The 14,470-nt window shown below is 44.7% G+C and overlaps 1 protein-coding gene and 1 long non-coding RNA gene across 3 annotated transcripts; one reads left to right on the forward strand and one right to left on the reverse strand.

Moving 5' to 3' along the window:
- Positions 1 to 81: 81 nt before the first annotated feature.
- LOC120095167 (uncharacterized) lies at positions 82 to 8,262 on the forward strand. The gene is made up of 2 exons (XR_005490401.2): positions 82 to 250; positions 8,101 to 8,262. It is a non-coding gene; the product is annotated as an uncharacterized LOC120095167 (long non-coding RNA).
- Smg8 (SMG8 nonsense mediated mRNA decay factor) lies at positions 2,717 to 12,451 on the reverse strand. Of its 2 annotated transcripts, NM_001398589.1 has the most exons (4): positions 9,968 to 11,750; positions 7,760 to 7,905; positions 4,489 to 5,361; positions 2,717 to 3,126 (listed from the first exon to the last, which is right to left on the reverse strand). In NM_001398589.1, exons 1-4 carry the CDS (start codon positions 11,724 to 11,726, stop codon positions 2,929 to 2,931), a joined length of 2,976 nt encoding a protein of 991 aa, NP_001385518.1. In that variant the 5' UTR covers positions 11,727 to 11,750; the 3' UTR covers positions 2,717 to 2,928. The 2 variants fall into 2 exon arrangements, 1 of the variants encoding a protein (NP_001385518.1); XR_010055155.1 differs by lacking the exons at positions 2,717 to 3,126; positions 4,489 to 5,361 and adding an exon at positions 9,605 to 9,724 and having other exon boundaries at positions 7,773 to 7,905; positions 9,968 to 12,451.
- Between the last annotated feature and the right edge of the window lie 2,019 nt (positions 12,452 to 14,470).

The raw sequence follows: 14,470 nt of genomic DNA on the forward strand, positions 1-14,470 counted from the left end.
CCACCCGCAGGTGCTTCTAAGAAGAGCTTGAGACAGGAGGTTGGAAACTTGCCAGTGGTTTTATTTGTTTAATTTTGTTTTGGCAGTCCCTACCCCGAAAACGCTCTCAAGCCAGGAAAGCCTTCAGGAAAATCTGGCGTAACTGGGAAATGTGCTTCAAAGGAGGATTTCGCGGGGCAGGTCCTAGTCCCTTCTGTGGGAAAAGCAAAGAATTGTTACCGATGCCTCGAACTCGTTACGTACAGTTCGGGTAAGAAACCTAGGGCTAGAAGGCTTAGCCTAGTTGGTAGATCGTACCGGATTCAAGCCCCAGCACAAAATAAATATGAATAAGGAAACTGACAACTAAACCCTTTCCTATAAAGGCTGGCAACTCGCACATTACAAACTAGAAATACAGTAGGAACCACCTTTTAAGGGGACAGGGTCTTGGTTTTGTGAGATAGGATCTTATGTATCCCAGTCTGGGCTTGAATTTACTATGTAGTAGAGGATAGGCCTTGGACTCCTGATTCTCCCCCCTCAGCCTCTAGAGTGCTGGGATTATAGGCATGCCCAGCTGCAGATATTTTATACAAAATAATTAACCACAAAGGCTGCAGCTGTGGCTCAGTTGTAAAGCCCTTTCCAAGCATGTTCAAGATTTGGGTTTGTTTTGTTGATTGAAACAGGGTGTCTCACTGTGTCGACCACATACTGGCCTCTGATTCACAGAGATCAGCTTGCCTCTGCCTTCTAAATATTGGGATTCTTTTCTTTGCTTCTCCCTTTTCCTCCCCTTTCCTCCCCTCCCCCTTCCTCTCTGTGCCTCCTTCCCTTTCTCAGTACCTGCCCCCCACCCCCACCCCCCATCTCTCTCTTCTTTAAGAAGACAGGGTCTTACTTGGCTGACCTGGAACTCACCATGACGACAAGGCTAGAGCTCCACTGCGTCTGTCTTCCCTTAAGGCCAGGGGTTTAATTCCCAGTACAAAACACTGGAAACAACTGAATCACAGTACTCAGCTGAAGCTGGCTTCAAACTCCTAGGGTCAAGCCTAGGAGTTCTTGCTTCATCCACCTGATTAACTGGAACTGCAGGGCAAGGGTTGCTGCCCGGAACCCTATCTCATTGTTTATTTTTTTATGCTTTTACTTGTTTTGTGTGTATATGTGTGCCCGTGTAATGGCAGAGGACAACCTAAGGGAGGTAGTCCTCTCCTTCACCATGCAAGACCTTTTCCCACTGAGCCCTTTGGCTGGGTCAAGTAGCAGCTTTTAGAAATATGGTAAACACTAATTCACATACATTGAGACCAAAATATCGAATCCTGTCCTCACAGTATTCTAAAATGTATCTGGGAAAATAGGATCAATTACACTACATTGGGTCTCAACTTATTTTGCACTTATCTAATTAATAACATAACCACAATTGGCGATGATCATATGCTGGGAAAAGTTACTATAGATTGGTGAGATTTATACATGTAGCAAATTATTTCATAGCATAGGTATTTAACATGTCAGGCCTGAGGGTACAGGTCTGTAATCCCAGCTTCTCTGGAGGCCGAGGCAGTAGGATTGCAAATTCTAGTTCTGCCTGCGTTACAGAATGAATTCAAGGTAGACTGCCTTCAAATACAAAGAACAAACGACAGTGGGGATGATGACAACTCAGTGGTATACTTGAGACCTGAATTCAATGCCTAATACTCAAAGTTTTTTGTTAGCACACATCTGTAATACTAGAGAGACTGAGGCTGAGTATTGAGTCTTAGGCCAGAGGCTAGAAAGATGACTCAACCAGTTAAGAGCACTTGTTTCCTTTCTCTTTTTCTTTTTCCTCCTCCTTCCTTCCTTCCTCCTCCGTTGCTGTTTGGAACCCAATGCCCTCTTCTGACCTCCTTGGTCACCAAGCATGTGCATGGTGCACCTACATGTGTACATGCAGGTAAAAGTCATACACGTAAATAGCCCCAATTCAAAATAAGTCTATCGACAGGCATGGTGGTTCACACTCAGGAGGCAGGGGCAGGTGGATCTCTTTGAGTTTGAGGCAAGCTAGTTACGACAGCCAGGGCTATACCAGATTTTGCAATTCAATTCTTGTGGTGATAATCTAGATCACCTTGTTCTTGTATTCTGTTCTGTTAATCTCATAGTTCCTGCTGGCTTCCAACTACCTCACTGTAGTCTAGGGTGGCCTTGAACATCTAATCTTGCTATCTTGAATGGTGGGATACAGGCAAGCGCTACAACATCCTGTCTTCTAACTTGAGGTGGGTTTTGTTATGTAGTTGTTATAGGCTTGCCTTAAACTCCAGAGCACAGGTCTTATAGGCATTGGGATATACTGACCTTGCTTTCAAGTAGTTTGAAGAGCATCAATTTCCTGGGCGCTGATGGTGCACTTTAATCCCAGTGCTTTGGGAGCCTGAGGCAGGAGGATCTCTGATCTCTAGGCTAGCCTATTGTACAGATCGAGTCCCAGGATAGCCAGGGATACACAGAGAAACCTTAGGCCTGGAGTTACAGGCAGGGCAGCTATGAGCCTTGTGCTTCCTGGAAATCCAAAGAGATCCTCTGAAAGAGCAACAAGTGCTTTTTTAAGAGCCAGGTTTCCAGCCCCTATTATTTTACTTACCAGAAAGATAGAACACTAAATTATGATAAAAATAAGCCTTATTATGACAATGAAACAAAAAGACAAAACAGATACCAAGTATACATTTTGTATCCTTTTTTGTAGAACAAACTTTTATTGATTTTACAATAAATATCAATTATAATGAAATAATGGAACAATTATTGTCCAAATACTGAATACTTGTAACCAAAACACATTGGGTTTTGGGAAAACACAGAATACACATTAAAAAAATTCACAAACATCAAAAACAAGAAGACAATCAGCAGCTTCAGTCAGGGGCGGAGCGGCTGGAAGACTCATTGTGTAACTGCTCTGAGGACTCCTCGGAGCACCTTGTAGCTCATGAGCTGCACGTTCTCCTTAGGAGGGAAACAAGGTCCTCTCTCAGTCACATATGCATAAGGAAATCTCAAGACCCAAAGGCCATCAGGTGGGAGAGTGAGCTCTTGTTTTTCTGGGTAAAATACTGGACACGGTGGTGGGCCTGGTTGAACCTGAAAAACACAGGTTACAAAATTACTTTTTAGATTTCTCAATAAGAAACACCTGAGAGAACTGTCTGTCTAAACAGCAATGGGTTCTAAGAACGCGGAAGATCAAGCAGCTACAATGAACAGGAATGAGGAAGCTGTGGTGATTCCTGGGTCACTTTGCCCAGTTGGATGTCAGCTCTTTTCCATTTTCTGTTGACTAGGTTTTGGTTGTTTTTTTGTTTTTGTTTTTTTGTTTTTTTTCTTTTTTTCGGAGCTGGGGACCGAACCCAGGGCCTTGCGCTTGCTAGGCAAATGCTCTACCACTGAGCTAAATCCCCAACCCCTTGTTTTTTGTTTTGATATAGGCTCTTTCCTTCCATATCCCTGGCTGGTTTTCCTGGAACTCACTCTGTAGACCAGGCTGCCCTTAAACTCAAGAGATCCACCTGCCTCTGAAGTGCTGGGATTAAAGGCCTGTATCACCAAGCCTAGCTTGTTTGGTTGTTTGTTTCTGACTGTACGTCTAAATCATCAGGTAAACTAGGGTTAAATTAAATTCTAACAGTTGTAACCATTAAATCAATAAAGATCTCTTGGATTTGAAAAGAAATTAGGTACCTGGGGATGTAGCTTAGCGAGTAGAGGGCTAGCTTAGTGTACCAATGAGTACACAGACAGCAAATAAATGAATAGGTAAATAAATGCAAACAAAATGTTTATGCAGATATGGGACTGGAAGGCAGTTCCATGATAGAGCACATCTATCATGTAGCAGAACTCTGAGTTCTAGGTCAGCCTAGTCTACATTTCAGGTTCCAGGATGCCAGGGCAGCAGAAAGAGCCAGTTTCCAAACAAACAAACAAAACCCAAAAACCAAAAACCAAAACAAAACAAAAAAAAAACAACCAAAAACAACCCAAACCAAACAAACAAAAAACCCCAAAGAAAGTAATAAAATCAAAGGGTGGGAGATGGAGTTCAGTTGGTACAGTGCTTATCAAGGAAACAGGAAACCTGGGTTCAATCCCTAGCACTACCTAAACTAGATGTAGGTGTGTATCCTGGCCATCCTAGCACCAAGGAGGTAGGCAGGAAGGTCAGAGTTCAAGGCTAGCCTGGAGCACAAGAGACTGTCATAAACAAACATGCAAATTACAATAATTATCATGGGCTTGGGATACAGTTGATAAGGAAGAGGGTACACACACATAATTCCAGTACTTGGAAGGTAGAGATATCAAACTATATGTTCAGTTCCAAGTCAACATGGGCTTCCCTGATTTGTCCCTTAAAGACCACCAAAAAAACCCCCAAGATAAACAGCAAAACACTGGTTTTTTTTTGTTGTTGTTGTCCTGTAAGAGAAGGGTTGCATCCCCTACCTGAGGCATCAGTATTATCTGCAAAGGAGCGTCAGGAACTACAACAAAAAGCCTCATAAGTTGAGCATAGTGTGGCTTCAGCCCTCTGCCCTGCGACGAGGACAGGATGTACAGGGGCATGTCGCTGTTGAGGGCTTTTAAAGCCGACTCCTTCGGTCCACTTCCCATCACTTTCATTACTTTGTCAGGCCCTGAGCACATGAATCTCCGACCTCGAGAGTCTTCATACTCAAAGCCAACAAAAGCTCGAGCTATGTCATCCCTCCGCCTTCCTCTGCCCATCACAACCGCACTTCTCTTTCCAGGAATAGCTTTATTTGGAGCAGGCCAGGAGTTCGTGTCTAAGTCTCCTTCGTCTTCAGCTCTAGTCCTGATGACAATGTCCCAAGGCATAAGATAGTTTGTTCCTGGGACAAAGCCCTGTTGGTCCAAACCTGTATGAAAGTTGTAAGACTTGGCTGGGCCTAGTTTAACCAAAGACCAACTGGAGAATTTGGGTAAGAGGCCTTTTGGGCAATTTGAATGTAGCATGCCTGGGAGATATTCAACTGTGGATGCCTGCCGGTCAACCAAGTTTGGTCTCTTCTCAGATTTTACTTCTCCTTGCCCATGCACGTCTGGGTTGTCTCCTCCTGCCTGCGGATCAGCTGGGTAGGTGCCTAGGCTGTCTGTTGACTGGCCCAGGCTCAAAGCCAGACTGAGGCTTGTGCCCTCTCCTTGGGTTTGAGGTTCTTTCTCTTTCAGTTTCTCGGCATCCGAGTCTGCTGGGGTGGGACAGGGCTCATTTTTAGCCGGAGCAGGGTCTGGAGTACTTGGCTCAAATACAGGAAAATTGATATGATCCAATTTCCCACAACATTTTTCTTCCAGAAGCTATAAAGAGAAATAAGAAGTAGAAACTTTTTACTTCAAACAATACGGTCTTCTTTGCTCATTTAATAAGTTTTTTTTTTTTTTTTTTTTTTTTTTCGGAGCTGGGGACCGAACCCAGGGCCTTGCGCTTCCTAGGTAAGCGCTCTACCACTGAGCTAAATCCCCAGCCCCGCTCATTTAATAAGTAAACCAACAAAACCCCACACATTTTACTGAGCAGAGAGTGGGTAGTGTGTGCCTGTAATGCAGTCTTTGAGAGGCAGGCTGAGTGAAGCAGAACTCAAAGTTCAAAGCTAGCATTGGGCCAGAGTGAGTTCCAGACCTCCTGAGCTAGTGGTCTCTAAACAAGTAAACACACACTACACTCTAACGAGCGGGATCAGCAATCAATGGACAAGCAAAGAAGAACATGGAGGTTTGTTTTTTTTCCCTGTCACATGGATATATGAATTTAATTTCCTGGGTACTGAAGTAGCAAGAACTATTTCTATATTCCAGAAGAATCCAGTCTGAGTTATTCCTTTAGGCAGTGAGTGATTCTAAGCAGAGCTCTGTTTTTAATCCCAGTGACCATTAGTGTGATAAGAATTAGCAAGAGTCACTGAACACATTTGCTGCACTGACCCACTTAGAAAAAGGGATTCAAAAAGGCTGTTTTGGAGGAGTGGTTTTATAACCAGAAATTTTTTTTCTTTTTTTTTCTTTTTGGTTCTTTTTTTCAGAGCTGGGGACCGAACCCAGGGCCTTGCGCTTCCTAGGCAAGCACTCTACCACTGAGCTAAATCCCCAACCCCATAACCAGAAATTTTACTTCTCTTTAAAACCATGCCAGTGGAGATGCAGGGAGATGGCTCCGTGGGTAAGAGGACTTGTTCTTGCCAGAACCCACATGGTGGCTCACAACTGTAACTCCTGTCTCGGAATCCCATACCTTCTTCTGATTTTAATTAGTAATTGGGCATTCCCAGTGACCTACCCTCAGGGACCTAGGGGTGGCTGACATCACCGCCCTCCTCCTCAGGTGTGCCAGGTGTGCTGAGTGCAGCACATAAGGGGGCTCCCAGCCACCCCAGCGTGCTCTCTCATTCCTTTCCTGTCTGGTCTGTCTCTCTCCCATTCCCTCTGCCTCTCTGTCTGTGTGCCTCCAACTCTTCCCTCATCTTCCAGCTCCAAAAAGGAGCTCTCCCCTCCTCCAATAAATATCTCAGCATAATTTCTCAGCGGCACACTTTGCATGGGCCTGACAAAGGTCCCCCGCCTGTAGTGAGAGTTTTGGAGTCTCGGTTTCTTTGAAAAAATAGAGAAACATGTATTTGTTTTAGTTCCAGAGCTGCTTCAGATGGTCTAGAGCAGCTGACTATGGTTTACCTCGTGCTCTAGCAGGGGTGTGATTTTGCCAGCTGCAGGTAGTTCCTGAGATTGTGTGATGTTTGGAATTCTGGGGACTTTTCAGAGGGCATATAAATGCTAGAGCCCCAAGAGTTGGGGTGGGCTGTTGTTGGCCGAGTGTGCCAAGAAGAAACAAGAAGAGAAAATTATATATCTGAGGGAAGACTGAGTTTCCCTGGTCAGTAGAAAGTAGCCCAGTGACAATGCTGCATCCTTCCCAACCCGACTTTATTCGGGGATCTCTCTCTTTCCCTTCCTCTATCCTTTTCTCTCTCCTATCTAGTGTTATGGGGTTAAACAGGAGGAGGAAAAGGGGTGGAGAAGGGTGGAAGAAAGAAGAACCCACAAAGTAGCAAAGAACAGCTACACCCACCCCTCAACAGCGGACACCATGTACACACACGGTGCACACAGACACACGGATGCAAAAACTCAAGACACATAACTTCAGCTGAAGTGGGTTCAATACCCTCAATGTCCATAGGCATGTGCATGCAATACACACTCACACACACAAACACTTAAATAAAAACATCATTGATAAGGAATTTTAGAAACATAAGATTGTGATAATGGATTTTTTTTTTGAGCTAGATAATAAAAGCTTCCTAAGCCAGACCTGGTGGCTCACGCCTTTACTCCCAGCTCTCAGAAGGCAGAGGCAGGGAGAACTCTTGTGAGTTTGAAGATAGGCTGGTCATAGCAAGCTCCAGAACAGCCAGAATACACAGACCCTGCCACAAAAATTAATTAACTAGTGAGTTACATAAAATAGGTCTCTTTCCAAATAAGTAAAAATAAGTCTTTAAAAAAGAACTCAACTGTCTCATTCTAATAGTTTATATACTTAATGTATGTGTATAAAGGATGGTTAAAAAATACAAAAAACCAAGAGTGCACATAAAGAACTTGCCCTGTTCTTCACCTTTGCAGTTACTTTGGCTTTTCTAGGCATTCCACTGTGGATAATATTGAGTCGTTAAGAGAGAAGGAAAGCTTCAGAGTCTACCTGGTAAAAGTCATAGTTAGCAGCCTTGATATCGAAGGGGTCGTCTCGAGGGGCCTGCTTCCTTCCACAGTTGCAGGCTCCAGTGGAGCGGGCTCGGCTGTTGTGGTAGAGCACAGGAGGGTTCCTATCTGCCTCTGGTTTTTCTCCTGGAAGGTGTAACCATCATTAGTAATCACACAAAGACGACGCAGAGCCAACTTTACTTTGTGTTCTACAACAGTCGACCCCCCAAATTCTTCAAATAGTTCACTGGCAATTAAAAACCACATACACACACAAACAAGCAAACAACAAAAATCTTGATTAAATACACAATAATAAAGATTTTCCCTTTTTTTCAGCATTGAGGATGAGACTTGGGGCCTCATTCATATCTGCAGTGCACACAAGTGTGGCAATCTGGAGGCAGAGGCAGAAGGATCTCTAAGAGTTCAAGGTCAGCCTAGTCTATCATGAGACCCTGCCCCAAAAATAAGTAAATAAAAAGTCAAATTTCTAAGTGATTTTCCCCCTTTTGTGTCATATCATCGTGACCTTCCTTTTCAATGTATTCCTATTAGTTCAACAAAAAATTTTTACAATAAAGGGTGAGCATACGTTTTCTGAAACTTCATGCCACTTAAAACTTTTCATCTACCAACTCACTAGAGTTCATTGTTTAAGTTAAGAAAAACTAGTTGTGGGTGATGTTTTTGTTTTAGTGGTAGAAGATCAAATTTAGGGCTGGCAAGAAGGCTCATGTGGTACCTGAGTTCGATTGTTGTTGTAAAAATGTAAAAAGTAAAAAAAGTAGGGTTGTCTTTTATCCCCAGCTAGGTCTGGCACCGCAATTCCCCAAGATATCTGCTGGATATTTTAATTCTCAGTCAGCAAAGCGTCTCACCCGCTTTGCTCCATCCCCTATCACACTGCCGATGGCCTTTCTCTGAGCCTGGCAGCAGTCTCTCTACCTATCTAGTTCCCAAGGCAGGTTTCCATGCCAGAAACACACATCCCAACTCTGAGGCGCCCCAGAGTCTCCTGCCGCCGCACACTTTCCTATACTCAAGCCATCATATAAAAGAACACACAACACAATGATCTTTGACCCAATTGGTAAAATATAATACAGAGCCCAGTACCATCCATCCCTCAAGAACATTAATAACATCCTGTAAATACACAGAGTGGAATCTTTTTTTTTTTCTTTTTTCTTTTTTTTGGGGGGGCTGGGGACCGAACCCAGGGCCTTGTGCTTCCTAGGCAAGCGCTCTACCACTGAGCCAAATCCCCAACCCCCACAGAGTGGAATCTTAACATCACCTGCCATGGCTTCTCTCCCTCTCCCTCCTGTCTCTCCTTTCTGTTCCAGTCTCCTCCTCTTCCTTCAAACTTCTCTCCTACCCATCCTTCCTTCTCCTCCAATGACAGGTTTCCTTCTATCCTGTACCTGCCCCTCACCTGTATTTTACAAATTCAAAGGAGAGAAGGTTCTGGTGAAGTCACCAGAGTCTTGAGTATGTGACTAGGCAGCTGTCCTTGGGGCAGTGGAATTAGCATCAAAATACAGATAACTCCAGGGCAAACCACAACACAAGATGGCTGATCTGGTACTTTTGTTCTATCCCAGGACCCAAGGGTTAAAGGAGGAAACTGACTCCTACAATTGTCCTGACTTCCACATAAATTTCACAGTCATATATCCACACACAAGTACATACACTATATACACACACACATATATATACACATATATGTATACACACACACATATATGCATGCATGCACGAATGCGCATGCACACATACGCACGCACGCACGCGCGCACACAATGTAATTTTAAGAATTAAAATAGAAAGTATTTACTAGTTGGGTATGGTAGCACATGGACTTCAAAAGCAGAGGCAGGAGGAGTTCTGTGACTCTGAGGTCAGCTTGGTCTATCTACATAGTGAGTTCCAGATCCAGGCAGGATTAAATAGAGATCTTGTTTCAAAAAAACAACAGAAAACAAAGGGAAAAAAAGTACTGTAAAATTTCTGCAGAGCTCTTTAAAAAAACCAACAACAATAACAACAAAACCCCCACATACCAAATAATCCAGGTACACTCACATACATATATACATACATACACACACACATACACACACACCCCATACAAGCACACACTAATACTAAAAGCACAGCTCAAGTTTTCAGTGCAAAATGTCGGGAACTTTTTGGCTACCTGATTTAGGTAAGGAGTGAAATTTGTGTACACAGTGTTGGTCGGTCAAACTCCTCTCTTCACAGAGCTGATGGCCATTGCTCCAAAATTTGTAGCAGTCTTCGTGCAACTGCATGGCGTATTTGTGAAAGGCTGGACCTCGAGCATGTTGACTGTATACCCGAAGAGCCTGAGCGAGCTGATTCTTATGGACTGTCATGGTGTAATTGTGCGGCAAGTTTGACTGGTAGGCACTGTGAGCCATGGGCAAAGCTTTTTGGCACCGGTTTTCTGAGAACTTTGTGTCTATATCCAAAAACCCTTCTAAGACTTTAATACTGCTTAAAATCTTAGATGTTAGCTCCCCAGTGGGTGAGCCCAAGTCCTCTTCCTTCCCATCGATAGCCACCTCATACAGCTTTGCAGCTGCGGAGATCCACTTCTGGTAAGTAGGCAGTTCAAAATGGGAAGGCTGTGGGTTCCTGCCCACACTGTCATCAAAACCTTTTTTGCTCAGGACCAGCTCCACGTGCTGCCACAGGAATTCTCGAAGAGTGAAATCCACTAGCTGGCCTGAAGAACTCGAGGTGCTACTATCAATGTGGAAGGAAAGCTGCTGCCGGCTGTGCTGTCTCATCGCTTGGTACCGCCTAGGTCCAGAAAGGGGTGCGGGCACCAACAAAGATTCAGGGTCTTTCACGGTACAATGGCTCCTAAGTTGGTCCAGCAGCATGCCGATTGGGTCCTCCTCCTGGCTTCCGGGGACTATGTACACAAAAGCTTGGTTGGCAGGTACTGTAAAGAGGCAGTTGATACTCTGATTCGTCAAGACTCGACTCTTGCGGAAGATTCTATAGATCTGATCCTCCAGGGCATGCTGCAGTCTTCTCTTGGGAGAGTGCTTCTTGGGTTTATCTGGATGAGCTGTATCTTGGCTCCGAGGGGGTTCCACCTTAAGGGCTCCATTGAGTTGAAAGAGGAAAAGGAGTCTAGGTGGGCAAGGTCGGCAATTTAACTTCCAATCTTTGCCAACAGGACAATCCTTGATGGCTGTTTTGAGGAGGGGTAGTACTTTCTGTCTCAGTCCATCCAGGGCTCTGAATACTCGATCATAAGTGATGTCAAAGGAACAAGTCGGATGAACCAGGAGCAAGATATGACAGACAGAGAAGAGGTAAAGGAGACTGAGACATTGCAACTTCTCCTGATGCTTCCAGAACTCGTGTGTTTCTGCATGTGGTAAAGAGAGGCCCCCACCTGCTTCACCGCTCTGGAGAGCCCGACAAGCACGCAAAAGCTGTGAATTGTCACAGATGGAAGTGAGAATAAGATACAGAACTTTGCTTTCCTGATTGTAATAGGCCTGCAGAAGACTAAAGTCCTGGGGACCTGGCTCAGCTCGGTTACCTTCCGCCGTAGCCATACCTCCGCGAAGTGAATCCCCGGCAGCAGCCCCCGGGTCCCCGGCTCCCCCGGCCTCTCCGACAGAGACAGGTTTGGTCTTGATTCCAGGCCCTGGATCCCCAGGATCCTGATGGTGAAAGAGTGGGAAAACCTGCCGATCGCACACAGTGTTCACCAGAGAGAACTTCTCTGAGTTTAGGCGCAGAGCCGTCTTGCCGAAGATTCCCACTACGCAGATCTCATCCTCCCTCCACGGTGGCTCGGGCGCAGCAGCTGCGTTCCCCCCGCCTTCAGCGGAGGGACCTCCGGGACTCTCAGAGCCCAGCCAGGCTGACGCCCCCATGAGAAGCTCGCGCAAGCTGACCGGCCCCGCCATGGCAGAGAAAGAGCTTCCTCCAGCGTTCTTCCGGTCCCTCACTAATCCCAACCCACCCGGTCCTGATGTGAAATCCCTCCTCCGTATTTCAGTCCCTGCTTTTCTCTCACTTTAGTTCCGGGTGTCTGTCCCTGTCCCCACCCACTCCCTTCCACTCCCTTGCTTTTTAGTGTCCTGCAAGGTCTTAGCGCTTCATTTGCTCAGTTCGAGACGATAGAGATTGAGACGTCGAAAGATAGATTGGATGCAATTTGAATTTTAAAGAATACGCCAAAACCCACAACAGTTCCAACGGATCCTTCTAGCAGCTCAGCGCGGGAGGTTGCTTATACTTTCGTCTTTTCTGAAGATAGCCAAGTATATTGCACTTCTGTGATTCCAACATTCAGGATGGCGAGGCAGGAGAATTGCCTTGAGTTCAAGCCCTGCCTTGACTACAGAGTTAGGTACTAGCTCCAAAATAGGAGAAGAAGGGCTGTAGAATACACGCACGCACACCCCCCACACACACCATACCACACCAAAATTAATCTTTAAGAAATAGGCCAAGTGTAGGGTGGAGGTGGAGAGCTAATGCAGTAAGTCCTGGCTTGTATCCAGTAGTGGTCCATGCTGCAACCCCAGCACTTGGGAGGTGGCAGAATGATTAAAGTTCAAGATCATCCTGAGCTTATTTAAGAGATCTGTCTCAAAACAAACAAATAAACAACAACAAAAGAATTGTAGAAAATTCTTGAGAGTCAGAAGCAGATGAATCTCTGGCCAACAGTGAGTTCCAGGACAGCCAAGGCTACACTGAGAAACCCTGTCTCAAGCAAACAATTGTAGAAATTATAATAATTTAACGTAGTAGAAATATAAATTGTGTGTGTGTGTGTGTGTGTGTGTGTGTGTGTGTGTGTGTGTGTGTGTGTGTTGCTGGGGAGCTAACTCAAGTCTTTGTGAATGCTAGGCACATGCTGTACCACTGACTACATTTGTAATAGATTCTTTCTCTCTCCTTATCCCTTCCCCATCCATTGTAGGCTCAATTGGCCTGGAACTCTTATTCCTCTTGATCTGTCTACCTTCACTTCTTTTTAAATGCTGGCATTATAGATGTATACCATCTGCACTTTTCATTTCTTACAATACTTTCGGTTTAAAGGTAGACATAGAATTAGGTCACGTACGTCCACAGCATTTTACTTAGGAAGTCAAATGGCAGCAATGAAACAACATAGACACAGAGTACTCACTGTGCATACTGCTGTGATCCATCTTTATTGAGAGTTCTTTAGGATGGGAGTGTACCTGTGGCAGAGCACTTGCTAAGAAGCCTTAGGTTGCATCGCTAGCCCCATGAAAAACAAAGGCCCACAGCAGAGAAATACAACTTGAGTCGTATTAATATTTATTATATATAATGCTGGGAACCGAACCTTGTGCATTTTTTTAAAAAAATACTATACTAAATTATACTGGAATTCCATTAATTCTTCTCAACCAACTCCTGTTTGTTTTTTTAAAATATGGAAGCCTTCATGAATTTTCATGTCATCCTTGCATGGAAGCCAAATCCCCAACCCCTCTTTCTTTTTTCTTTTTTCAGAGCTGAGGACTGAACCCAGGGCCTTGCACTTGCTAGGCAAGCGCCTTACCACTGAGCTAAATCCCCAACCCAGTAGTAATCCCATTCTCGGGAGATGGAGCCAGGAGCTATTTACTGTAACAAGCAGGCCAGTGGTTACTAAGGATAGGGAAGTGATGATAGTATTGCTTTTCATAGCACTTACAATGTCTACTGAGTATTTTTACATTTACATCCTTATTGTGTGTGGCACGTAAATGTGCATGGTGTGTGTGTAGTGCAGTATAAATGTGCATACTTTGATTAACATACAGAAGTCAAAGGACTAGTTTTGGGGGCTGGTTCTCTCCTGTCATCTGGGATCCTCAGGTTGTCAGGCATGGGCTGGAGAGATGGCTCTGCAGGTAAGAGAATTTGCTTCTATCACAGAGGACCAGGTTCAGTTTCCAGTATCACATGAGACAGCTCACAGTCACCTGTACTCCCTGTCCAGGAATCTGAAAACTTCTCTGGCCTTCCTGGGCACTAGGCCAGCACACAGGGCACTTAATTACACGAGGACACTCACGTAAGCACATACGTGGTAAAAATAAAAGCTGTGAGGCTCCATGGAAGCACTTTCACCCACTGAGCTATCTCAACGATACCACTCCCCACCTCTTTCTTCCTTTTGGTGAGCCCTCCTCAACCTAGGGTTTTTTGTCGATACTATTACTTGGGACAGGGTCTTCTCATTTGACCTGTGCCAGTCTTGAAATTGCTATGTAGCTGAGGATGGCCTTAAGCTTCTGACTGGTCTTTTCTCTACTTCCTAGAGGTATTCAAAACCATCCCTGATTCTTAGTAGATGCTACATGGTCTATCAACTGAGCGACATCCCACACCAATGTTCTTTTCTCTTCTTTGGACAGGTTTTCACTAGGTAGCCCTGGCTGGCCTCAAACTTGCAATGTATATTAGGCTTACCTCAAACTCAGAGAGATCCCCCTAGTGCTGGGATCAAAGGTGGGCACTATCGTGCCCAGCTCTTTTCATTAAAGAAAAAAAAAAAAAAAAAGACAAAACAACTTTTCTTTCTTCTTCTTTCTTCTTCTTTTCCTCCTTCTCCTTCTCCTTCTCCTTCTTCTTCTTCCCCTCCTCCTCCTCCTCATTATTATTATTACTGCTACCAGGT

The sequence above is a fragment of the Rattus norvegicus genome, chromosome 10 (genome assembly GCF_036323735.1).
Source record: "Rattus norvegicus strain BN/NHsdMcwi chromosome 10, GRCr8, whole genome shotgun sequence".
Taxonomy (NCBI): domain Eukaryota; kingdom Metazoa; phylum Chordata; class Mammalia; order Rodentia; family Muridae; genus Rattus; species Rattus norvegicus.

Bases quoted from the DNA above. Each gene is read 5' to 3' on its own strand.
- Smg8 (NM_001398589.1), bottom strand. From the start codon at position 11,726: ATGGCGGGGCCGGTCAGCTTGCGCGAGCTTCTCATGGGGGCGTCAGCC. The intron at 7,906-9,967 runs GTAGCCAAAAAG...TACACCTTCCAG, and splicing joins TCACTCCTTACCTAAATCAG to GAGAAAAACCAGAGGCAGAT. The intron at 3,127-4,488 runs GTAGGGGATGCA...TGTGTTTTTCAG, and splicing joins AGATAATACTGATGCCTCAG to GTTCAACCAGGCCCACCACC.